Raw genomic sequence first — 26400 nt, forward strand, 5'->3', positions numbered from 1 at the left:
GATAGCATTCACCAATAATGAATCAGTCTCTGAAATGTTTAACTTAATACAAAGAAAACCAAGGCATACATAGTAAGACATTACAAACAAAGTTAAAGGGAAATGCGTGGGATAAAGACAAAAACCTCATCAGGATATTTAACCTACACTAGAGAAAGAATTCCTTTAACTAAATAACTCTAGAAATATCTTGGGGTTAATGAAGAGGGAACCTAAACTACAATTTCAGTTCAACAAGTGAAGGAATGTAGACAAACACCCTTAAAAGTCATACTCTTTCTTAACTGATGATTAAGTCATAACTTTAGAAAGATGTTCAAACAACAGCTGAAGCTAGAGATTCTTATTAAATCCAAAGTGATCCTCTGATAAGGATGTGCACCTACAAGAATCTCAAGAGGCAGGAGGTTTCAGAGAGCCAAAAATGGGAATACAGAAGGAATTTCTTGACCACTGGAGTAAGAAATATTTATTCCCTGCCCTTCCCTTTCCAGACACGTCATTTTGGGCTAGCAAAGCCACCAAAGAATGAGGGCAGGGATTACACAGAATACAAATAAGAACTGAATTCACTTCCTACTTTGAGTCCCACTTTCTTGACCAAGAATGATAATGTAAAATTTTCTAAGTAGTCTATCAAGTTTCTTATATCAAATTCTCAAAAAACAAGTAATATCTGTTAAAACAGATCCCTATTATATCAAATGTGCTGATTCGTATCTTTTTATGCATTATTCAGGAAATACATTAAATAAAATCTATTTTCAAGTTTAGGACCATGTAACAAAACTTTCAAGACCTTGAACTAAGAATATGTAGTAGGTCAAATGTGTTGTGTGTGTGTGTATGCCTTTAAAATCTGTAATGCATGTTTTAATATATATAACCTATTCATTTCTAAATTGAACCTGTAATATGTGTATTGTTCATCTCTGTTAAAAAGACATAAACGTACTATAACCTATACTACAATGAACCCAAGAATGAGGCTGTGTTTATTTTTCAATTGATTCTCCACTAGAAAAAAAAAAGGAAAAAGAAGAAAAAGTCTGAAATCCTAGCTACTCGCTTTTGCCTTTACTTGACTCCCTGCCCCCTCTCTGCATCTTCCAATTTCCAATCCCTTTTAGCTATTTCTCCAAATTTGAAACTTCAAGTCTGATTAAAGTTTATCACTACAGCATTACGTGGGCTTCTATATAGAGCTGCTGTGGTTCTGATTATTAAGTATAGTTCTTAGTTTTAGCAAAAAAAATACATAAAATACTGAAGAGCTGCTACTCATGAAAACATGTACAATCTTCCTTAAATGGTGAGAGTTGTAGCAGCAGCTTCAACTTTCACCATGGCATTAGGCTGGTTCAATATTGATTCATAAATGTCTTCAAGTTTCTATTTAGTTAGAGCGACTCAGATCTATTTTAATAGCCTAAGACTGCTTATGACTGCTTTTATTCTATAAAATGCACTAGGTATACAAATGTCATCAGACTCTGGCTATCAGAAACATAAATCCCTTCTTAAGAATCCATGGACAAAACAACAAAGAGGTAGAAATCCAAATGAAAGAAATCTACATTAATTTCCATGACGTTTAAGCAAACTTGAATGAAGTAACAGAAAATATTCTTACCTGGTAGGTTTCCATCAGTTTCATCAGCACTAGGAAAACTAGCAACACTTGTAGAATCTGATAGGTCCAAAAGTTTCGCACGCAATTGCTCAATGTCACTCTCTTTGCTAGCCAACTGCATCTGAAGCTCATTCCTATGTGTACATTCTTCTACCAATTGCTATTTTTAAAAAAATACCAAGATAATATAAAGAATCAAGATCAAAATTTCTAACATTAGAAATTAAGAATTAGTGGAACTATAAGAATCTAGAATTGCTAATACTAAAAATTTACTGTAAACTTCATGAATGTTTACTACCACAGATTTTAATACAACTATAAATGTGCAAGTTCTCTTCCTCAGTAATACATTGTTTGGATGCTCCTTTTCTCTTTGCTTTAAATAAGTTTTTTTTTTTTAATACAAAGCATCAAAAACCAAAACCAAACACCTGTTAAAACAACAGAAATTGCTTTTATGGCTTCAAACAAAATAATTTAAAAGATATAGAAAGCTTCTCAGGATGGTAAAACCATAAATGATGGAGCCAATGCTTGTATCTAAGTCTGTCTAAGATCAGAGACCATGTTCTCAATTTTGTGCTATTAAGCTAGGAAGCATCAAAAAATTAAGCTTGATATTTTGAAAAGTGAGTCCTTATCAGAGGAAACAAAAAAGCAATAATACTCCAATTCCACTATCCCAACTATAGTCAATATTATATCAGCCATATCTCAATTTCAGTCTGAAGCCAAAGAGGCAAAACCCTTGGTTGTTTCTCTAAAAGTAGTATCTCTAATCAAGCTGATGCTAAGGGGTAAAAATTACTCAAGTCATAGTTAATAGGCAACAGAGTATCTTTCTATTTTTTCAAGATCATGGTTCAAATTAGAGTAACAGTAATCAAATTATGGAGAATATAAACCTAAATATGATTTTTATACTAAAAAAACTAAATGAGATCAGTAGACAATAAGTATATACAGTAATAACAATTTAAAATAATCCTACAAGTGCAACACACAACCTTACCGCTTGCATGTCATTCAGTTCCTTCTGATGTTTCACTACCATCTGGTTGAATTTCTCTCTTTCTTGGTTGAGTTCAAGTTGTAGCTTTCGATTTTCCTTTTCCTTCTTTCTCAAATCCTGTGTATTAGCTTTCTTTCTATCAATTTTAAAGTCTTTCCGATTCATTATTTCTGCCAACTTGTTAACAGCCTATTAAAATATTAAAATGTTATTAATAAGGTTCTTCATTGTAGCTACCCAATTTAAATCTCCACTAAAAATATATTTTTTTCTTCAAAATCAGGAAGCAGGACTTTTTGTGTATGTGAAAATTAGGAGAACCTAATGAATGTTGGAATATGATAACTGGTAGCACAAGTAACTATTATTGAGTCATCTCATTGTTCAAATGTAAGAACCAGACAGCCTTGCAAAAATCGAGTTATTGTTCAACAATTATTCAGCACTTATTATACTGCATGTAAGCACTCTGATAGGCACTAGATATAAGGACAGAAAATACAATTATGCCCCAAAGGCACCCTAGTCTGGTGGAGGAGCAAGATAAGCAAGCATGACAGTACAGAGTGATACTGCTTCTTTTTTCTCTTAAGTGTCCCTTACTTTTTCGTTTTTCTATTGGATTATCTTTTTCTTTTTTGCAGATGCTCTTTATATTTAATCTATACATGCTGCAAATATTCTTCCTAGTTTATTTTCTTTCAACTTATGTTCTTTTGGACTTTTTTGTATGTAATAAATGTCAATCTTTTTCCTCATGGTCTCTGTTTTGGTATAAAGGGAAGTAAAATCTCCACTGAAGGAATTTTCAACAGGTATTAAGTGCATTTTTGAAAGACTACTCTAGTTGAAGGATTGTTGAGAGGGAGAATAGATTAGTGGTAAGGAGCTATCAAGTAGAAAATATTTATTTTACTGTAAAAATCAACTGAGGTACACAGTACCTTATGAAAAATTTAAACTACTGGATAACTTGGTAAAATGACAAGATACCAAGTTTTAGTGTAAAAAATCTGATCTAGCTGCAAAATACAAAGCAAAATGATACCTCCACCCCTTTTAAGTTTCTTACTCACTCCCCATTCTTCTCTCTTGACTTCAGTCAAGTATGTGGTTTCTCCTCATTAAGTTTTCCTACTGTCAATTGTAGGTTTTCTATACAATCTAAAACAAATTCTTCACTAATCAGGTGACTAGACGAATTAGCTTTCTTAACTCGATTGAAATCCTACTTCCTGAATAAGTCTTCCACATTTAATGAAGAAAGAATATTACATTACTTGTTCTAATGAAAAGCTCGAACCTTATAATCTCAGTTTTAAGAAAAAGGACATGAAGAGCAAATATTAACTTCTGAATGTATGATACTCAAATACAAACACATGGAAAAGGCTAAGAGCATGTATACCTGCGTTTTAAGGGTTCGTTCTGTATTGATATTCTTTTCAAAGGCAGCCTTAAGATTATTGATCTCCTCCTCCTTCTTCAGTTTATATTCTGTTAACAAATTATATAAAATGTTATTGCATGGCATTAATTAATTTCTGCCTTGCAAAGTAACAATGAGATACTTTTATAGAAATTTTGTAATGGATTCAAGGTTTATTTTAAGCAATAAAATATTTAATTCTTAATTAATTCTTAATTAGTTATTAGTAACAATAACTAATTATTCAAATTAGTATATACCCCATAATAACTTTCAGTAACTTCATTCAGATATTTTTCCAGGGCTTCCCTGATGGTGCAGTGGTTAAGAATTGTCTGCCAATGCAGGGGACCCAGGTTCAAGCCCTGGTCCAGGAAGATCCCACATGCTGCGGAGCAACTAAGCCTGTGCTCCACAACTACTGAGCCTGTTAGCCACAACTACTGAAGCCCACGCGCCTAGAGCCCGTGCTCCACAACAAGAGAAGCCACCGCAATGAGAAACCTGCACACCACAGTGAAGAGTAGCCCCCGCTTGCTGCAACTAGAGAAAGCCCGCACACAGCAATGAAGACCCAACGCAGCCAAAAATAATTAATTAATTTTTTTAAAAAAGATTTTTTTCAGTTTATTGAGGTATAATAGACAAATAAAATGTTAAGATATTTAAAGTGTACAATGTGATGAATTGATATACACATACATTGTGAAAGGATCCCCCACAATCAAGTTAATTAACACATCAATCACCTCACATATTTACCTTCTTGTGGGGGGTGGTGGTGAGAATATTTAAGTTTTACTAAGATAATACTTAAGGCTACGAAAGTTATTTAATATATGAAAACAAATATTTCAAAAACTTAATGCACAACATAAAGATTTACCTCTGAACTTGATTTAACTTATGATTTTTAAAAAAATCATACATACCTTCCTCTGTCTTCCTCATTTTATCAGTTAGCTCTTCATTTTCTTTTCTTAATAATTCAATATCTTTGGTTAGCATACTGTTCGTTTCTTCGAGCTAAACAAAGCACAGAAACGTTTAAGCTATATAGTCTCTTTGCTAGTCCCATATTTAAAGCAATAACCTTTAAAAAAATACTTGCATTTTCCATAGATGAGGACAGGTCAGACGTTGCTTAATTATAAAAACATCTGGTTTCCAGTTTAAAATATGTGGATATAATTAAATTCAAAATATTTTAAAATAATTGTTAGCTTCCAAAAATTATTTCAGTGTGTGTTTTTATACACATTACATATGAACGGAAGGAATAAAAAATGTAATGAAAAGAGGACGAGGGCCTCCCTGGTGGCGCAGTGGTTGAGAGTCCGCCTGCCGATGCAGGGGATACGGGTTCGTGCCCCGGTCTGGGAGGATCCCATATGCCGCGGAGCGGCTGGGCCCGTGAGCCATGGCCGCTGGGCCTGCGCGTCCGGAGCCTGTGCTCCGCAACGGGAGAGGCCACAACAGTGAGAGGCCCGCATACCGCAAAAAAAAAAAAAAAAAAAAAAAAAAAAAAAAAAAAAAAAAAAAAAAAGAGGACGAGACTAGAAACTAGGAAATGTGCATTTAGTTTTCTAGCTCTGTGACCCTTAGCAAGTCACAACCTTTCTGGGCTTCAGTTTCTTCATCTGAATAATGATGATGAAAATGACAATTTAAAATGTTTGATGATTATTGTATGGCTGTTAGCATAAATGATGCCATTGTGGGCCCATATAGTTCCTCTTGTCCTTCCCCTGACCCTATCCAGAACTGTACTGTGTGGTAAAAATCACTTCTTTGTTATCAAGGGCTTTGTAGTTAATAGATATTATTTAATAATCATTAGGACCAGGTGGCCTCTATGCTCTGTTAGTCCCCAGTCAATGATGAAGACCTCTGCTGACATATTCCTGGTACCTACGAGACTAGTTACCCATTCATAAATCTTGACGTAGGAATGCACTTCCTATTTACAAGCACATACCCGCCCCATACCCTAGGTTAACTATAACATTGTCCCAATGGTCGCTTGGTGGTGTGGAGTGCAGCTGTGAATGCTTCCAGATCGTTGTCTGTCCGAACCCACTCTGTGAGTAAGGTACCCTATAATAAACTGATCCACTGATTATACGGAGCTGCCTGCCTTGTTTTTCGGTCTCAAGATACCTTCTCAGTTCGGTGGGCACTTTTCATTTCCTCTGTCCTCCAACAATGTCTTTTAGTAATGTACTTATTCACCCTTCTATTTATATGATTTCATTTAATCTTCGTAAGAAACCTGTGGAATAGGTATTGTTTCTATATTATAGATGAAGAATCTGAGGCTTGGAGAAGTTAAAGCAAACTGCCAAGACCATGTAACTTCTTAGGGGCAAAGCTGGGATTTGAACTCAGACCTGCTTATATCAGAGCACTTGATGGTGGCTTCACCACCAAGAAGAAAAATCTCTCTAACTTCCCTTTCTAGCTCCGTAACACATAGACCATAGTATAAATTTCAGGAATAGGTAATTGTTTGTAGTACTGGTTTTTCTATAATGGATTTGTAGATATCCACAAATAATTTTTTATCCCAAAATAGTTTCTCTGAATTTTATAGAACTCTGGTCATGAAATCAGTTGCAATTTATTAAGATAATAAAACAAATGAATTTAAGGTAAGCATTTCTTCCCAGAAAATATATTAAGATCTACAGCCAGAAAGGGAAAAAACCCAATACACTGAATAAGAATTTCAATCATTAACAATTGTTTTAGATTATATAAATTATTTTATACATGAGTACAAGTTGACCATTGTGTATAAATAAATACTCATGCACTTACATTTACCCAAACACTTTAACATGTAACCTATTTTGATTTTTAAATTAATTTTAATCACATAACTTAATGAACTATCACACTTACCCGACTAACAGTGTGCTCTTTATCTGTAATCTCTTGTCTATTTCTTGAAGCAGCTTTCTTGCTTTCTTGGGTCAATTCAAAATACTGTTCTTCCAGAAGCCCTCGAGCCAACTGCTCAGACTCGGCTTTTGTTTCTGCTAGATCCAACTGAGTAGCAAGAGTTTCTCTAGTAGATTTAAAAGAGAAATGAATGTAAACAAATTCAGTTCATTCTTCTAACTTAATCATATGCTTAAAAACACAATTCTTTTTAAATGATATAAAGAATTAAGTATTTTATTGCTTAAAATAAACCTTGAATCCATTACAGACTTCCTATGAAAGTAATGAATTTAACCTCTCACGCTTAGAAAAACTATAAAAGCAAAGGACACTTTAATCTTGTACCTGCTATTTTGCTTAACTAAGAAAAAGGTAATAAAACAATGGCAAGAGGTCTACTTCTAGAAGGGAATGTGTTGGGATCTGGAATGAAACGCAGCATGGCACAGTGGAACAGTCACTGGCTTATAAATCAAGAGGCCAGGCCTGGACCCTTATCCCCATTCTACCACTAGCTAATTGGTTAGGGACATTGGGCAAGTTCCTTATACTTACTGGAGCTCAACTTAATCAAATCCATAAAATGAGAGGATTAAACTACATTATTTTTGAGGTCCCTTCCAGCTCTGAAATTCAATGAGATTATGAAGACTTATAAATAGACCTGCAAACCACCGTAAACTATTCTAGAAATGCTCCTTAGGAATTACATTTTAAAAGCCTTTCAGAATTGACATTCAGACCACGACCAGATCACTGCAGTTTGCCTGCTCTTCCCAAAGAACCTGTCTTCGATAAGTTATCTTGGTCGTAATTGTAACCCCTACATACAGCAGGTGCTCAATAAATGTTTATTAAATGAATGAATGAATGACTTCCAACTATTTTCTATTAAGAGAGTAATACAAATACTTTAGGCTGCCTCAAGCCTAAAGAAGAAGACATATAGTGACTATAAAAAATAATAATTTTTTTGACAATTATTTTTGTCCAACAAATATTTGAATGTTCCTATGTGCCAAACACTGTTCTAGGAATTAAGGCATACAGCAGTAACAAACTCCCTGCCCTCAGAAAACATACGTTAGTAGTGTGAGACAGTTTAAAGAAATGAACAATATACAGTATATCACACAGAACAATGAAAAGAAAGGTGAAGAGGCTGTGAGTATGGTCACTATTTTATAGAGGGTGATCAAGGAGGCCTCTCTGCTAAGCTGACATTTGAGGAAATATATGGAGGAAGTAAGAGAGCCATGCAGTGTATCCGGGAATACAGCTTCAGGCAGAGGAAACATCTAATACCAAATGCCTAAATGTTCTGAAGGAAGCTAATGTGAGCAGAGTGAGGAGGGGCTGGGGGGAGTTGTGAGATGTAGTAAGAGAAGTGGGGAGAGAGAACAGGTATTATAAGGCTTTCTAAAACAATATAGGGACTTTGGCTTTTACACTGAGTATTCTGTCTTAAAAAGATCATTCTGGCTGTTGTTTCAGATCAGACTAGAAGGGGGACAACGGTAGAAGCAGGGATACCAGTTAGGAGGCAACTGAAATAATCGAGATTGGAGATGATGGTAGTTTGGATCAAGCTGGTAAACGTTAAAAGTGGTGAGAAGTGATCATATTATGGACATGTTTTTTAGTTATAGCTAGGATTTATTGATGGAATTCATGCAGAGTATAAGAAAAAAAGAAGAGTCTAGGATGACTCCAAGTTTTGGATTTAAGCAACTAGGAATAACAGAATAGCTAATATTGACATGGGGAAGACAGGGAGGAGCAAGTTGGCAAGGTGAGGGAGTAAGGCATTTTTTCTGGACACGTTACATATAAGATGCTTATTAAACACTCAAGTGGAGATGTCAAACAGACAGCTAGATTTACAAGTCTGGAATTCAGGGGAGAATATACTTGTACACTGATGCTATTTAAAGCCCTGAGGCTAGATGAGAAGAAGTAGGGAGTGATCCCTTGGGTCCTCCAAACTTTAAAGGTCTCAGAGATGGGAAAGGACAAAGGAGCAAAGAAGGGTGAGGAAGAGCAACCAGTTCAATAAGAGGAAAACAGTGTTTGGTGTCACAGAAGCCAATAAAGAAATTTTGTCAAGAGAGAGTAATAAATTATGTCAATTGCTGCTATTAAATAAGATAAGGACTGAGAACTGAGTATAGTTTTTAGCTATTAGGAAGGCACCAGTGACCTTGAAAAGGGTTATTTTGGTAGAGTAATAAGTACAAAAGTCTTGAGTGAGCTCGAGAGAGAATGGGAGAAGAGGACCTGATGATAAACGGTATGTCACTTTTCAGGGAAGTTTGCTACAAAAGGAAGCAAAAAAATAGGATGCTACCTGGAAGTAGATATGTAGTTTAAAGAAAAGGAGGCTGGACTTTCCTGGTGGCGCAGTGGTTAAGAATCCACCTGACAATGCAGGGGACGTGGGTTTGATCCACGGTCCGGGAAGATCCCACATGCTGCAGAGCAACTAAGCCCGTGTGTCACAACCGCAGAGCCTGTGCTCTGGAGCCCGCAAGCCACAACTACTGAAGCCCTCACACGTAGAGCCTGTGCTCTGAAACAAGAGAAGCCACCACAATGAGAAGCCTGCGCACCACAACGAAGAGTAGCCCCCACTCACCGCAACTAGAGGAAGCCTGCGCGCAGCAACGAACACCCAACGCAGCCAAAAATAAAAATAAATAAATAAAAATTAAAAACTCTTACAAAAAAAACAAAAAAGAAAAGGAGGTTATTTTTTTAAGGAGATGTTTACCTGTATGCTTATATAACAATAGGAATGACTACAGAAAGGAAAAAACAATGTAGGAAAGATGAGAGTATTATTGGAGTCATACTCTTAAGTAGGCAGAAAGGGATGGGATCAAGGGGCTGCCTTTAGGTAAATTCATGTAAATTTTGTCCATTTACATGAATCAGAAGGACGGTAGGGTTTTAGGTACAGACGCAAACAGGTTAGTAGCTATGGTGGTGGAAGAGAGATGTTCTATGACTTCCAGGAAGCAAGGCCATTTGCCGAGTATGAGAACAAGGAGAAGTTGTTGATTTGAGGAGGGAGAAAAAGACAGAAAATAGTTGTCTAGAAGAGTAGGGGAGTTAGGAAAAGATAAAAAATACTGCCATTGGTAAGCCCATGAATACTAAGGGGTGGTAATGCAGGGCTTCAGATGGATAACATGTTCTCATCTGGGGTTACTGCTTTGCATCAGGTTCAGATAAATTATCTGCAACTACATTCATCCAGACTTCCTTCACAACTCTCCATAGTAAAAGACCTGTCTTTACTGATGTTTAAGGCCAATCTCTCACTTTTATTCTCCTATCTCCTTAAAGAAATCAATTTATCAATAATTCCCTATGCTTCTAGATTATAAGATTATAAGCAGGGGCTTTGTTCTTATTCACTGCTATATTCCAAATGCCTAGAAAAGCATCTGGCCCATAGAAAGTGCTCAGAAATTTTGTTTGAATCAGTGAACAGATGTGCAGCTCTTTCCACTCTGATTTCCTTGCCATGTCCAATGCTCAAATTTCTGCTATCTTTAAAAAGAAATGACGCTCCTTCACAGTCTCCTCCAGCTACTGCCATAGCTTCTTGCCTTAACAACTATGTTTCTTGAATTTTTTGGTTTAATAAATATTTACTGAGCATCTACAATGTTCTAGGTACAGTTCTAGATGCTAGTCATATAGCAGTGAATTAGAGTTAAGAACAAAACAACTGAAAATTTCTTCCTTTGTTGAGCTTAAGTTTGAATGGAAAGAGAAAAACAACAGAATAAGTAAGCAAATTCTATAATATATTAGGAAGAGATAAGTGCTAAGGTAAAAATAAAACAAGGAAGAAAGTACTGAGCTGGGCAGCTAGGTAGTAAGGTGAGGGCATTCTCAATTTTTGAAAGAGGGTTCAGGGAAGGTCTCTCTTGAGATTACATTTAGGCCTAGACCTGAAGAGTGTAAAGGAAGAAACCATGTGGATATTCAGAGGAAAATGTTCCAGGCAGAGGGATGAGCAAGTCCAAAGGTCCTGAGGCAGAAGAGTAACAGACTGGTTTGTGAATAGTAAAGAGGTCAATGTGGCTGCTGTCTACTCTCTCTGTACTTCTACCCTTCCCACTCATGTCGCTGTCTACTTCAGTATAGTTCCTATCAATATTGTCATCACTGTTTAGGAGCTGTTCTCAACAAGATGACAACCTTAAACATAATGGACAATTTATTTTTTACTTGACCTGAGTATTTGGAATTTTAAGTCACTTTCTCTTTTTTGAAATATTCTATTCCCCTGGCATTTGTGATACCCCACTCTGCTTTCCTCTTTGTATTATGGGTGACTTTATACTTTCCCTTCCTCTGCCCATTCCTTATCCTACACTAGGGGTTATAACTTGTTGCTTGAGAGAGCCAAATGAGTCCATACAAATGTCCCCTCCTACCTCCTTTCTGTATCTGCATGTGCATGCACATGCATGCACGCACACATACACACTTAAAAATAAATTTGGGCCAATATTTTACATAAAAACTGAGATTCCTGGCTTCTCTTGAAAAACCAGAAGATCTTGAAACACTGGGTCAGTGCTACCATGTGGCAGCAAATGCTCAGAACTGAGGACATGAACTCTTCAGTTTGTTATAATCCTCACAACTCACGCAATGGATGCTACCAATACTTAGATCCAACTAACTTCAACCCAGTTACATGTATGGTATCATAGGCTCAAGAGTTCATAAACCCTGATAAATACAACTGTCTTAATAAATCTCATCTATCTTAGTGGTTTCAGCATGAAATGACTGTTGAATTGGCTTCAAGTCCTTATCTTTGAGTTCTAAAGCAATAATGCCAATGTCTGGTATCTATTTCTCTTTGGACATCCCATAGGCACCTCAAACTCAGTAGGTGTGAAATAGAAATAACCTTGTTTGCTCTTATTCCCCCAAACTGGTATTTTAGCTTAGGGACTACCACTACCAACAACCCAATTGTCCTGATCAGAAACTTGAGCTGACCTGAAATTTTCCCTAACTTTTATCCCCACACCTTCAAATCTACAACTCCTATTGCTTCTACTTTCTGTTTTTTCCTATGCACTTGCCTCTCCTTTTACTGCCAACTTCCACTATAACTGTATATCTAGATTATTCCGATGGCAGTATAACTGGACTCCCTATATCCACCCAGCTTTGCCTCACTCCAATCCATTCTCTAAAGACTGGAGACTTCTAAAACCCTATCTTGTCAATCCCTAGCTTAAATTTTCATTTATTCATTGAATATTTGTTGAATACTTATTATTTGCCCAGCTCTGATCTAGATGATGTGGATATACAACAGAGAATAGCAAAAAAAAAAAAAAACCTTCCACTCTTCAATGCTGATAGTTCCCAATGACACACAAGCCCTTTGTAATCTGACTCAGGTTTATCTCTCCAGCCTCATCTGTCACCAACTGTCTCCCTACCTGCAAATGAAACATTTGCTGCTCCCAAATCACAGACTGGCTTTTGCCTATATTGTTCTCAACCCATATCCCATTCCCTGGTGAATTCTAGTTGTCACCTGGGGAATGTTCTCTGAACCCCAGATGGTAAGATGAGGTATATACCCCTTCAGTATATTCCAATAGCACTTTGTCATAGCCACCTACCTTAATTATGTCTGTTTCCTGACCAGATTCTGAAGCACTTGATGGTAAGAGCCATAACTTATTAATAATTATATCACTGGCATGAAGCACAGCACATAGCACAATAGTGGTGATCAACACATTTCTCTTAAACAGATCAAACAAGGGAAAACATATCAACCCCATGAAACAATATAGTATGTAGCAGATTGGGTGTCCCCTTCACTGTGAATGCATATAAACTGGGGCTGTATATTACACTGTAGATACCACACAGATGATAGGCAACAGACTATACTCTACAGCAGGAGTGTACTACTGTCACAGAGAGAAACCAGGAAATGTAGCTTTGTGCCTACCTTAGAGTTTACCTAATGCATTAAGGATCTAAGCACTGAGTGCCAATGGTTGCTAAAAACAGAGGTAGTCTTCCCTCTAAAAATCAGATTTGAATCTGTTTAAGCCTCCAGATTAGGGGTGTCCAGTAAAACTTTCTACGATGACAGAAATGTTCTACACTTGTGCTGTCCAATATGGTAGACACTGACCATATAAGACTATTAAGCACCTAAGTCGTGGCTAGTACATCTGAGGAACTAAAGTTTTAATTTTATTTTAATGAACTAAAGTTTAAATTTAAATGGCTACATGTGATTGGTGGCTACCATACTAAACAGTGAAACTCTAGATTTAACCATTGATTTGCAAAAAACACAGAAGGATGACGAAAATGTTCAAGTAACTATGGAAACAGAATCAGCAAAATCATAACTGAGGAAAACTATACAGGACAAATGATTCAGTTCCTTCAACAAATAAGTATCAGGATAGTGATTACTCTTGTGGTGGGGAAGGAAGAGGCATAAGCAGAAGCGGGGATATAGTGGGTTTCTGAGGTAGATTTTGTTCATGGGTGGTGGTTATAATGATATTAGTCATATAATTCATAAAACTGTACATGTTTTGCTATTTTATGTATTTGTTTGCTTCAACAATAAAAGTTAAAATTTTTTATTTCTTTCAAAGGTGGTTATATGGAAAAAAATATAACAATGTAAGAAAACGAGTTTCAATGTCTGTTCTCACACTATCTAGCTATGAGCAGTTGTTACACTTAATAGCTTTCTAAGACCACCTCCTTGTAAGGCCCTAGGCACACATGCAATGGAAATTAACCTGCATTATAATACTAAGAGGAAGACCCTGCATACCTTTACCTAACATAAAATGATGACTTGCAAATACAGCGTGAACTTTTTTTTTTTTTTTTTTTTTGCGGTACGCGGGCCTCTCACTGTTGTGGCCTCTCCCGTTGTGGAGCACAGGCTTCGGACGCGCAGGCTCAGCGGCCATGGCTCACAGGCCTAGCCGCTCCGCGGCATGTGGGATCCTCCCGGACCGGGGCACGAACCCGTGTCCCCTGCATCGGCAGGCGGACTCTCACCCACTGCGCCACCAGGGAAGCCCCGAGCGTGAACTATTTATATACAAATAGATATTTGAAGATCGAGAGACCCTTGAAAACAATTTACTGTCACAATTTAGTGAATCTCTGTACAACCACTACAGTGTTAATGTATCAAATTATTTCTTCACCATAAAGGCAAATTTAGCCTAAATCTAGTTTGATTTGTTCTGAATTAGCCCAATAAGATTTGCTATTCCACTGCCATCAGAATAATGGCACATCTATTCTCTATCTTTAAACTTCAATTTAAGAATGTTTTGCTATAGTACTGATTCTTGTTCTAAACTAAAATGGACATACTTTTCACTTTGTAGTTCCTGTATTTTCTTTGAATTTTCTCTGTTTTTTTCTTCAATTTCTTCCTTAAGTTCCTTTACCTGGGTTTTATAAAGTGTCTGCAAAACAAGTGATAAGAAGAAATAAGTGTTTATGGTAGGTTAAAAAACAGTTCCGTAGTTTCTTATAAACAATTAACACATGGTCCAACAATTCCACTCCTAAGTATTTACCCAGGACAAATACAAATATATATCCATACAGAGTCTTATACATAAATTTTCATTGCAGTTTTATTCATAGTAACTCTAAACTGGAAACAACCCCAGATATCTATCATCAGATGAATTTTTAAAGTTGTGATGTACCCATACTACTCAACAATAAAAATGAACTACTAATATATACAGCATGATAAACCTAAAAAATGTTAAGCTGTATCAAAGAAACCAGGTGCTAAAGAGTGTGTACTACATGATTCCATGTATATGAAATTGTAGAATAGGTGAAAATAATCAATAGACAGAAAGCAAATCAGTGGTTGCCTGCAGATAGAGGTGGGTGGCGAAGATTGACTCCAAAGGGCCTCGTGAAGGAAATGTTTTATATGTTGATTGTGGTGGTGGTCACAGTATACACATATGTCAGAATTTATCAACCACTTAAAATGGGTACAATTTATTATAAATAAATTATACCTCAAAAATATATTAAATATATTGATTTTGGGAAAACATTATAAAGAAACTTAGCAAGCAATACTTATTTAAAAGTTAGATCAATTCTTGAAGTGAATAATGTTAGAGAAACCACTTCTCTTTTGGGTGATGAAGTGGGTGGTTGAGAGGTAGAAGAAATATCCATAAATAGGATTTATCAATGTTCTGTCAACATATGAATAATATATACTTATTACAGAACAATGATTCTTACAAAATTCACTAGGTTTTTGCCAACTCCATCAACAAATATTTAACAGGTATGAAAAAGTATTAGATCCACACTGTGTTAGATGCTGAGGTTACAGAGTAAACTTCCAATTCTGAAGTCTATGTCTTTTTTTTAAACCAAACTTTTTAGTTTAAAAGATAAGGAAAAAAATAGTAAGGACCAGCAAATAGCTGTGGAATACTACTTTTACACTGTACACTGAATTATACCTCTAACAAATAGCACTTCTCTGGGGGGAAAAGTACATTTCCATGGGAATGCAAATGAAGGAAGAATGATGGCTGGCTCTAGTTTAAGTGCTTACAATTTCTAAAACGAAATAGTCCATTCTGCATTTAGGAATCAGGTTCTCATTTCTCCTTTCTCTGACTTCAATTACTGAAATTTATATGTGTAATCAATGAAGAGAGAAAAAGAAAAATAACTTGATTTGAAAGCCCAGATTAAAGAAAATCTTAAATTTGGTTCATAATAACTTATCAAATTTAGCAACATCTAACCCAGTCCTCACAAGCAATAGAATGAATCAAAACTAAAGGCAGGGTTAGTATTTTGTATGGTTTCTATACAGGCAAAAATCAAGAATCCATAGGAACCACCACAAATCACTTGACAGCCATCCCCAAACATGGAGGCACTGAATGATTACTCTGTGGAAGCCTAGGGACAAAAAGGTGTGCTTATGAAACATTTTTTTAGTAAAAATATATTATGAGTACATTATGGAATAGAATGAACAATTCACATACATTTTAATAATAAAACATGACATGTTAAAGAAAAAAAAAAGGTGTGCTTGATATTACAGACCACTTTGCAGAAGTCAGTACCACACACTGAATAGTTAAGGTTAATTTACACTCAACGAAAAGTTTTTCAACAATCTTCAATTATTTTTTAATTTAAAAACATATTCCAGTGATAGTATAATAAGCCAATAAGAAATAGACAGAAGTAGAAAGTCACCATATTTATTAGGAGTGAAAAGAGTAGAGCATGAAGCTCTTAATTGTGTCAAATTCTGTAGAGCTCTAATGGTATCCAGATTTTTTACTAGAGAAATCATTACTTCCAATATTGTTCACACTTGGTTTCTAGGGCATGTTTATCAGTGTAACTCAAACTCCATGCATTTAATTACACTGCTTAAAGCTCATAGGAAAGGTGGTTGCTACTGAAAGAGAAATGGAGCTGGTAGATAAATGTTAAGCTGAAATGGCAGAGCACAAGCTTGGCAACCAGAGGAAGTAAACAAAAATTCAGAGGTTTCAATAAAGCCTCAAAGCATTAGCTATGAATGCTCATCAACAGTAGTAATGAAAATAACTTGGCCTGCAGCAAATAAGAAAATGATTTTTAGGGAGAAAAGGATAACAGATGCATAAAAGTACACACAGAGCTAAAACAGGAAACAGCTCCTCAACAGTTATACCCACAACTGTATGTAGTTATATCTAGAGATATATGTATGTAGGCCACTATAATGTGTATACAAGAACCACACATGATAATACTGGCACTCTAAACCACCAGAGCTTGCTACCAGGCAGACAGAACCCTTAACAAAGTCTTATATGTAGCTCCAGTTTGAAAGCAGTTCTGGAAATATTTGCACAAAAACAGTCATTTCTTTACAACTTAAACAGACCACCAACTCAGATCCAGAAATGAAATGCAGAGATGGGGATATAAAGAAGGGGAGAAAACTACTTCACAGTCATTTGAAAAAGAATCATAGTTCACATTAAAAATCTAAATACCTTGTTTTAAGTCAGGTTTTGAAACAGTCTATATGTTAAAAATGATTCTCACCGAGAAATACTGCTCAGCTTCAAGCTGATCTTGTAGCTCCCGCATCTGTCCTTCATTTCCTCTGTATTGTCTTTAGACAAAAGAGAAAACAGTAAACAAATGCTCCTATTTATACTAGACTTTATAGTATTCTTTGTTTCTTAAAGTTGCTACAATAAAAAAGGTTTACTAAAGTAACCTTTGTTTCAAAAAATCATTCTTCAGGGACTTCCCTGGCAGTCCAGTGGTTAAGACCCTGTGCTTCCACTGCAGGGGGCGCACGTTTGATCCCTGATAGGGGAAGTAAGATCCCGCATGCTGCGCGGTGTGGCCAAAAAATTTAAAAAATCATACTTCATTATACAGTATTATTTTACTAGTTATATTTGGTTAGGCCACACTGTCTGCTCCTTATTAAATGATACTATGAAAAGTTGAGGGAACAGTTTTCTACTGAAGGTCACTTATTAATTGTGGATTAATCCACAATGCAAAAATAAAAATAAAAATGGTATTTTTTGGTAAATTTTTCTAAAGAAAAGCTTTCTTAGGGATACATTTAAAATGTCTTATGCAGTAAGTAGACTATTAAAAACTTGACCATATTTAATAAATAATAAGAATAATTTAGTACTATATTTTATGGTCTATTAAGCACAAGGGTGCGGTGGAAATGAATACTCAGGTAAGGAGTAAGAAGGGAGGCAATAACAACAACTGACAAAGGAGGTGTAACACAGATAAAGAGACAAGTACATGTATAGAATACATACACGTAAACACTGCTCACAGAGAGGAAAGGACTCAAAAAGACAGAGACACAATGCAACCCAAAGACAGCTATTCAACAATGAACAATTCCATCTGCAGCTGCTAGGTTTTCATATTAGATAGTAACAGCTTTTTACTTTCAGCATATGGTTGACAGAAAGTACATAATAATTATTAGTTAAATGCTGAGTGAAAGTTATTTCGGGAGAAGAAAATTACAAAACACATTACTTGGAAAAAATAGTGGCTCTAAAAGGGGAAAAGAGTTTCACCAATATAAAGTCAACAAAATCAAAACCAGCAATTTTACCTAAGAATTACTGTGTTGTAAACGAAGCTGGCAAATGAAGACATTATAACATAAATTTAGAGGAAATAAAACCTCATGGTCTGGCATAAGGTATCTTTGATATTAAATTTCTGAAGCATGTCCTTATACAAATTCTGAAAGTCATACTGACACCTTGCTTTGTCCCCATTTCAAGTAAGCAGGCACATCACATCTCAGAATAGAAGAAAAATGACATTTTGCACTTTGAGATGAACCAAAGAAACAAACTAAAACAAACAAACAAACAAATACAGGACCATCATGTCTAATGTCTAATTCTAGTCTCTAAAATAAAGAAACCTTAAACATTTTCTGTAAGGTACTAAATCCTTAATAAAAAGGTTATTCCTCATTTTTGTAATTCTAGTGTGAAGAAACATGATGACTTTCGTAGATATGAAAATCATATGAGAAAACTGTGTTTTTCCTACCATAAACAGACATTGTAAAGTCACTAGTCTTGATAATGTCCTTTTTTTCCCCTTTAAATCACTGGTTTTTTATTTAGTAAGCCTGTCTTTCCAAAGCCTGAACTCCCTTGCAAACCTTCTTTGCAAATAAATTCTTTTATTTTTTCTAAATGCTTTTTCCTAAATTTTCCTTTCACAAACTCTAAGTACATAACCTATACACACATAAAATATGAAACACATAAGCAAATGCTAAACACAAAAAAGAAAGAAATCAAGAATGTTATTTCCGAAACTTACTTTGTAAGCTGAGCTAATTCAAACTCTAATAATCTCTTTGCTTCCAATAAAGTATTTATTTCCTGTTTCATCTGCTTTTCTAAACCTTTTAAATTGTCTGCCTCAAATGCGTGGGTCTTCAATTCATTTTGTAACAACAGTCGTTTATTTGACTCCTGTTCCAGTTGCAGGGACAGATTCTTAACCTATGAATGAGAAAAGTAATTGGGATTGTAAATCTCTTTAGTAATTTATTAGACATCATTTGAAAGAATACTAACCAAATCTCAAGTACTTATAATTCCTTATACAAGTAGAAAATATTAGTATTGTAATGAGTCTCCACTGTTCTATGCATTTATTACTGCAGAATTTAGTGTTAAATCAAATTAATTCCCAAATTTCAGATGTGAGATCTTGGAGGGAAAAGAAATCCGGTTTCTTTGTACCCCAACCTGTATGGAAATTTCGGAGAAGGTGAGTATAAAAGTCACTTTTGGCGGGGACATTCCTAAATGGTATTTAAATTTACCTGTTCTTTCATAAATGTTTGTACTCTAATCTACAACCCTCCAGAGTTTATAAAACAAATTGAATATATATTTAATTCAATTCAATAAATATTTATCAAGTACTTATTAGGCGTTAGGACTAATAAACGAAAAATTCTTACAGTGGTTACAGTGCCCTTCATGATCTATTCTGTTTACTTTCCTAGCATTATCACTGGCCATTCTCTGAATCCAATCATACTCCTCAGATCCTCCAGTGTGACAAACTCTCCATCACCATACAGTTCTTGCACAGGCTATTCTCTGTCTTTCCCTCTTCATTTATTCTTTCTTCAGCTCTTAAATGCCAAACCCTTAGTGAGGCCTCCTTTACCTCCTGGATGTGATTAGTCCTAACACTCCTACTTGGTATGTCCTCTTTAAATACGTCATGCTTGTAATTCAATTTTAATATCTGTCTTTCCCTTTGGGTTCTAAGTTCCACAGAAGTCAAGACCATAGCCATCTTATTCCGTACCCCAACTCCTAGCACAGGGCTAGGCAGATAACATGTGGTCAAAAGTTACATTTTAAAATTACTGAATATTATCTCCCAAATTTTCAACATACATTCTTCCTGCATGCTGGCTCTATTAGGTATCTCTAATCTCTCTTCTTTCTTGTCCATTCTATATACCACTACCAGATTACTTTTCCTGAAAGAGTGTTTTCATCTATAGCTTTATAGTTTTAAAAACTATCAATACTTTGCCCTCCAGGTTTCCCCCATGACTACTCAACATATCTCTCCTTTCCTGGTTTGATCAAGTCGCTTTTTGTCCCTCACTTACCTATCTCCTTAACCATTCAGTAATTACTCTTTTATCTATACTTAAAATGTTCCCTCTACCAATTCAGGCTTCTGACTTTCAAACTATCACCTTTTCAGGCCTTACTCAACCTTTGAAATATAGGTGACAACCCATTCCTCCTTTGTGAAGGCTTTCCTCATTAATCTAATCTTCTCTTTCTCCCTTCTCTAATTTACATATGTGAACTAATTATTTTGGTCTTATAATTTCTGAAGTACATATACCGGCTTCTCTGGTGGCGCAGTGGTTAAGAATCCGCCTGCCAATGCAGGGGACACAGGTTCGAGCCCTGGTCCGGGAAGATCCCACATGCCGCCAAGCAATGAAGCCCGTGCGCCACAACTACAGAGCCCGCGTGCTGCAACTACTGAAGCCCGCGTGCTGCAACTACTGAAGCCCGCGTGCCTAGAGCCTGTGCTCTGCAACAAGAGAAGCCACGGCAATGAGAAGCCCACACACCGCAATGAAGAGTAGCCCCCACTCACCGCAACTAGAGAAAGCCCGCGTGTAGTAACAAAGACCCAATGCAGCCAAAAATAGATAAATAAAATAAATAAATTTTAAAAATAAATAAAGTACATATACCAATCACTAGGATATAATATCATTTTATCTCTTTATTTACTGCTTTCTATCTATGTAAATCAAGCAAGACTCCACAGTTTAACGCTTCTTTTGAAATCTAAAAACAATGCTCCTCTTGGGGATTACTGGATACCTGACAATAAAGAGGGTTTTTTTTTTTCTCTCTCTCTCTCTCTTAAAAAGCAAATGGTCAGTTTCTTCAGGGGAGGAGCTGTGACACTTCTTTACAGTTGTACTGTCACAGTGCAAAATGGTATAGAACCTATGGTGTGAATGTTCACTAAAAGAAGATGAAAATTTTAGGAGTTAGGGATATAGTGGTGACCTTACAGCAGTGAACACAGATACATATAAGTTATTTTATTAAAATCTTCACCATGTTGTTTAAATTATAGATAATGACTTTTTAGTCATAACAATGATATTCTGTTTTATAAGATGAACAAAATCAGTATTATTTTTCTTACTTCATCCTCCATCCTTTCTTTATTTTCAGTCAAATGCTCTAGCTTCTGCTGAGATTGTTTTAGATCAACATCTAGCATGGAGCACTGCTTCTCAATCTGAACAACCCTATTTTCAGCCTTCTCTCGAGCTTCTCTCTCTTCCTTCAGCTTTTTTTCCATCTCTGTGAAAGAAAAAGTTACAAACATACATTTAAAGAAAAAGACATGCTTTTCACTTTCATGGGCTGTCTAAGACACCTAGGTGCCACAAATCCCTACTGTTTTTATCCTGGGACTCTACTATTCATTATAGAAGTTCTAACATTATGAATTATTTGTATAGTGGGATCTCTAAAGGAAGAGAGTCATAAAATATAACTAATCTCCCAAATCCATCCCTTGCCCAATGATCTGAGAGACTATTCAGTGCCATTTTCAGACCAGAAGGTGAAAGTATAGCTGGAAAAAAGTGGAGTGTCTAAGGAGAAGAATGGAGGTAGTTCAGATAAAAGTAGAAAAATAAGATTGTGGTTATTAATCTATACCTAGCATTGTTCCAGAAAAGTTTCCGAGGCTTAAAGCTGTGATGTAAACTTTAATTTATGCAACTCAGACAAGATTCTGCGATAGTATAATACCTATTTTAATTATTATCAGAAGATATTAGTCTACAGTGAGGTTCCTTTTTTGAGATATGGTAACTAAGGTTCTGAAGGTTAATTTTCTAGGGTCCTGCAACTCTTAAGTTGCACCATCAGGTTTCAAACTTAATAAGTCTGCTTTCTCACTTTCAGACTGTCCTCTAGGTGACAAAATAGAAACTATCAGAATGGAGCTTCCTGAATAATTCCCAGATTTCTGGCTTGGGCCCCTGGATGTTGAATACCATCATCCATAACCATGATAATATCACCCATTTATTGAAAGCTTTTTATGTACAGGCAGTTTAGATGCATTTTTTCCCCATCTAATTTTTTTTTGTTTTTTAATAGTCACAGAGTGGCTAAGAGGCAAAGTAGATTTGTCTGATTACATTCCTGGGCTCATAAAAACTAGACAGCTGTTAACCAAGACAGTCAGAATAGGAGTAAGGGCAGGTCTGACAGATAAGGTCACACGTTTTCTCTTGAATAAACTGAATTTAAGGTGCCAGGTAACACTTCCAGGTTACAGTAGGTTAAGAAGTAAGTGGAAGGTGAAGAAAAGGAAGACATCTTTTTATAAGTTTGGCTATAAAGGGATGGAATAAAACAGTGGCAATTAGTAAGGATCACAGGTTGCTGTAAGGGTTCCTTTTTTTGTTTTTTTTTTTAAGATGGGAGAGACCCGTACATGTAGGAGAATGTTCACCTAAAATTAAAGTGATAAAGAAATGGCATAGGAAGCTTGAGGAGAGAAATAAAAGTTTAGGAGAAAGAAATGATGAGTGACATATATAAAAATGACAGCTCACCTGAGGCTGGAGACAGTGCATTGGGATAACACCCATCTGAAGAAATATTTGAAGCAATGGAAAGTGGCCGGCTAGTCTGATCTAGATCTGTTGTGCTTAGCGGCATAACACAGTGGAAATACAAAGGAATGAGAGAGTTGAGGGTACAGAGCAAGAAAGCAGATGAATTAACAGACAATGAGTTCCAGAATGGATCTCGAAGAAAACAAAGGAAAGGGCTGAAAAACTGGGAGAAATGAGAATCCACTGACTTTTACAGGGAGTAGAGGGTAGTATAGGGAGTAGGGAATGGTAGAGTAAGAGAACTAGCAGGTGAAATTGTCGCTTTAAAAAATGGAAGGTATCAAAAAAGGAAGGTACCCTTTTCCCAGATCATTTATAATTTCTAAGAGTTTAAACTACTACACAATACAATTTGATCAAAATCAAAATATTTTTGTTGGCATTATTTAAAAACTAATCATGTAGAAAATATTAAAACTGACACTTACCACACATTGCAACAGACTTGGCCTCTTCAATAGATTGATGTTTGTCAGTTAAACGAGCTTTGGTTACTTTATGTTCATTTACCTCTTGTTCTAACCTTTGCTGTAATGATTTAAGCTTGTAGTTTAAATCTATTTCTAAGTTATTCTTTTCCTGTAAAATGAGAATGAGAGTCATGTACTACGCTGTGCAAAAGGCACATCATTAAATCTTATATTAATTAATATCCCATAAGAGATAATACATGAATCACATTGGCTTGAAATGTTACATCATATATACTTAAATACTTTTATTCAAAACACAACTTTATTTTTATACTTCTTGTATATTTCACACCATCTATAATGTCTTACTTTAAAAATCACAATAAGCACATATAATTAAAAGCAAAATATCACCTTTTTTCTACCCTCCACCCCTCCCCATGTGAATCATTAGCCATGGCTGATGGCAGGGCAGAGTTCTGTTATGTTCAGGAGGGTTCACTGCGAGGATCAGAAATGAACAGGACAATTCTTCAGTTCATTTAAAAATTTTTGCTACCATTAAAAAAAACTGATCTCTATTTACAATTGCATCTACACCTAGATTTACCTTGCTCTGACAAAAGAATGTCAACATGTATTCCATTCCTGTTTGGGTACTTCTACTCTTCTTCTTTCATCCTATTTCCAAACTTATACCAGACTTGGACATCAAAAAGCTATTCTGAATGACACAAAACATGTCCAAAGGACAAGATAAGTGGTGGATTTTCTGATCATTTATCTGAGGATCTAGTAAACCTACAACATTTCAGGGAGGTAAGCTAAATCTGCATATTACCTATTTAATCCTTTTCTTAGCAAGGTAAGGACAGAGGATAACCAATGGCATTTTTTGACTGTTATGAAAATTCTACATGCAAAGGCCAATTACATTATGTATGCTCTTTACTATTTTGCTAACTCTTACTAACGAAATGGAAAAGGCACACATGGTCTACTACATACTAATCCTGTTTCCCTTCTTCATAATTAGTAAGGTTCAGCATCTTCATCTTACCCATGTACAAAAAATGGGGGAAAATTCTATATGAAGAGGTATCTCCAAACCAAAGCAATTTGTGATGATCAGATAATATCAGATATCTGATACCCTTCAAGGGTAAAAACAAACAAATAAAAATAACACCCTAAAAAGCCCAAATTAAGACCCACATTCACCTCCACACAAAACCAACAATAAAAACTTCTAGAAATGTAAACATATAAAGATTAGGAATGAATGATCTTTTATAAAACCATCTTATATATCTGACAATCAGTAAATACTATCTCATAATTGGTATACGTTAAATCATTTACCTTTTCTGAATGATTAAGCATGTCTTGAGCCTCTTTTCTTTCTCCTTCCACTCTTTCAAGATTATGTTTGAGATGCTTCACCTCCTCTTGTAAAGATGTAATTCGAGCTATCAAGTAAGAAAAAAGTTCAAGTCACATAGTCATTGAAAGAGAAATCTTTTTTTCCAGCATGATCATTAAGATAAATAAGTTTAAAATCTCCTGATCAGACAGAAATTTATTAAGTGTTTTCTTAGCAGTATATATAATAACTACAATACATAGTGATAAAAATGTTAATTCTAGTTGGAGATCATCTAGTACATATTCATTTTACAGATGGTCAAAGAGATAAGCCTGAGCTTCGTCCAGAAATCAAATCTGAGTCCTAATCAAGCGCTCTTTTCTCCATGTTAGTTAAGGCAAGTATTTAAGTGCTTTTTTATGTATCAGACATTCTGAAAAGTGTTTAATTACTCGTAAACTTAATGAAGAAAAACTCCATTACTAAAGAAACTAAGTTTTAAGGAATTCAAGTCCTCTAACAAAGCTTAGTTTTTAACCTACCTGATGCTCATGTCACGCAATGGTAGCAACTCACATATTTAGAAACTCTACTCATTAAGATATGCTTTAGGTTTTACATTTTTAATGCATAAGTACTTAATAAACACAATTTAATACATGCAGAATCTAACATATATGAATATAATTATATTGTCTAGTTCAAAAGTAAAAACCTATTTTCTTATTTTGTGATTCAATGTGGCCTAAGATTTGACGGGGAAATGGATAAAGAACCCTAAAAGACCCGGAAAAAATTTGTACTTCTTAAAGTTTAGTGTTTAACTTGCAGTACTTGCCAAAGTCTTCAAGGCGCCCAACCTGCCTCCTATATTTTACTGTTTCTGAAGTAGTTCTTTTTTTTTTTTCCTGGTACGCAGGCCTCTCACTGTTGTGGCCTCTCCCGTTGCGGAGCACAGGCTCTGGACACGCAGGCTCAGCGGCCATGGCTCACGGGCCCAGCCGTCCCGTGGCATGTGGGATCTTCCCGGACCAGGGCATGAACCCATGTCCTCTGCATCGGCAGGCGGACTCTCAACCACTGCGCCACCAGGGAAGCCCCTGAAGTAGTTCTTTAACGAACAAATGAATATTAAATCTTTGGCACGTGATAAGCCTTGCCTGGTAGGCTAGTTCTAGGATCTAGAGAGCAATGAAGCGATTTTATTTACACACACAGGCAACGTGGCATTCTGATCACATAGGAATATTTTCATACAGGAGAAAGAAACACCTGCTAGTTTCTTTCAAATGGTTGAGCAAAAATACAGAGAATGTGTGTGTTTGTATGGAGAGAGATAAAGCAAACATGGCAAGATGTTTGAATGTTAAAGTGCTATTTAAAAAATGCTTCTTCCTGTATTTATAATAAATAATAGGTTTTAAAAATCTGTAGAAAGATAGTATACTCAGGTTAAACTGAATTTTTGTGTAGAAGTTGTTCATATAAACCAACTCCCAAGAAGACAAAGTAATGAAAATATATGGGTTGAATTCATTAGAGTCCTAGTAACTTTACAAAAGGTATGTTAAATATATTTTAGTTTCCTCATTTATTGTATTTTTTTAAAAATGCTAGGAAGAAACTGTAACTTGTCTGTACAATACATGAAAGCAAAAAAGCTTCATATTAAAAAAAATATATATATATATATACAGTAGAAGGAATAAGAACCAAAATATCAGGGATCATAACCTAAGCAGATCAAAACAATAAAGCTTCTAGAG

At 35.6% G+C, this 26400-nt stretch overlaps 1 protein-coding gene across 1 annotated transcript in view; it reads right to left on the bottom strand.

The window, feature by feature from the left end:
* The window catches only part of ROCK1 (Rho associated coiled-coil containing protein kinase 1), a 154217-nt gene that overhangs the window by 11612 nt on the left and 116205 nt on the right, over positions 1-26400 (bottom strand). Inside the window, exons 17-27 of the mRNA XM_082640433.1 lie at positions 24631-24737; positions 23284-23434; positions 21361-21521; positions 18967-19151; positions 17176-17245; positions 14437-14531; positions 6982-7147; positions 5010-5103; positions 4057-4145; positions 2649-2837; positions 1634-1793 (exon numbers count right to left, since the gene is read on the bottom strand). Of these exons, the coding sequence (XP_082496559.1) occupies positions 1634-1793; positions 2649-2837; positions 4057-4145; positions 5010-5103; positions 6982-7147; positions 14437-14531; positions 17176-17245; positions 18967-19151; positions 21361-21521; positions 23284-23434; positions 24631-24737 (1467 nt within the window). The remainder of the gene's footprint in view (positions 1-1633; positions 1794-2648; positions 2838-4056; positions 4146-5009; positions 5104-6981; positions 7148-14436; positions 14532-17175; positions 17246-18966; positions 19152-21360; positions 21522-23283; positions 23435-24630; positions 24738-26400) is intronic.

The sequence above is a fragment of the Mesoplodon mirus genome, assembly GCF_964341445.2.
Source record: "Mesoplodon mirus genome assembly, chromosome: 13".
Taxonomy (NCBI): domain Eukaryota; kingdom Metazoa; phylum Chordata; class Mammalia; order Artiodactyla; family Ziphiidae; genus Mesoplodon; species Mesoplodon mirus.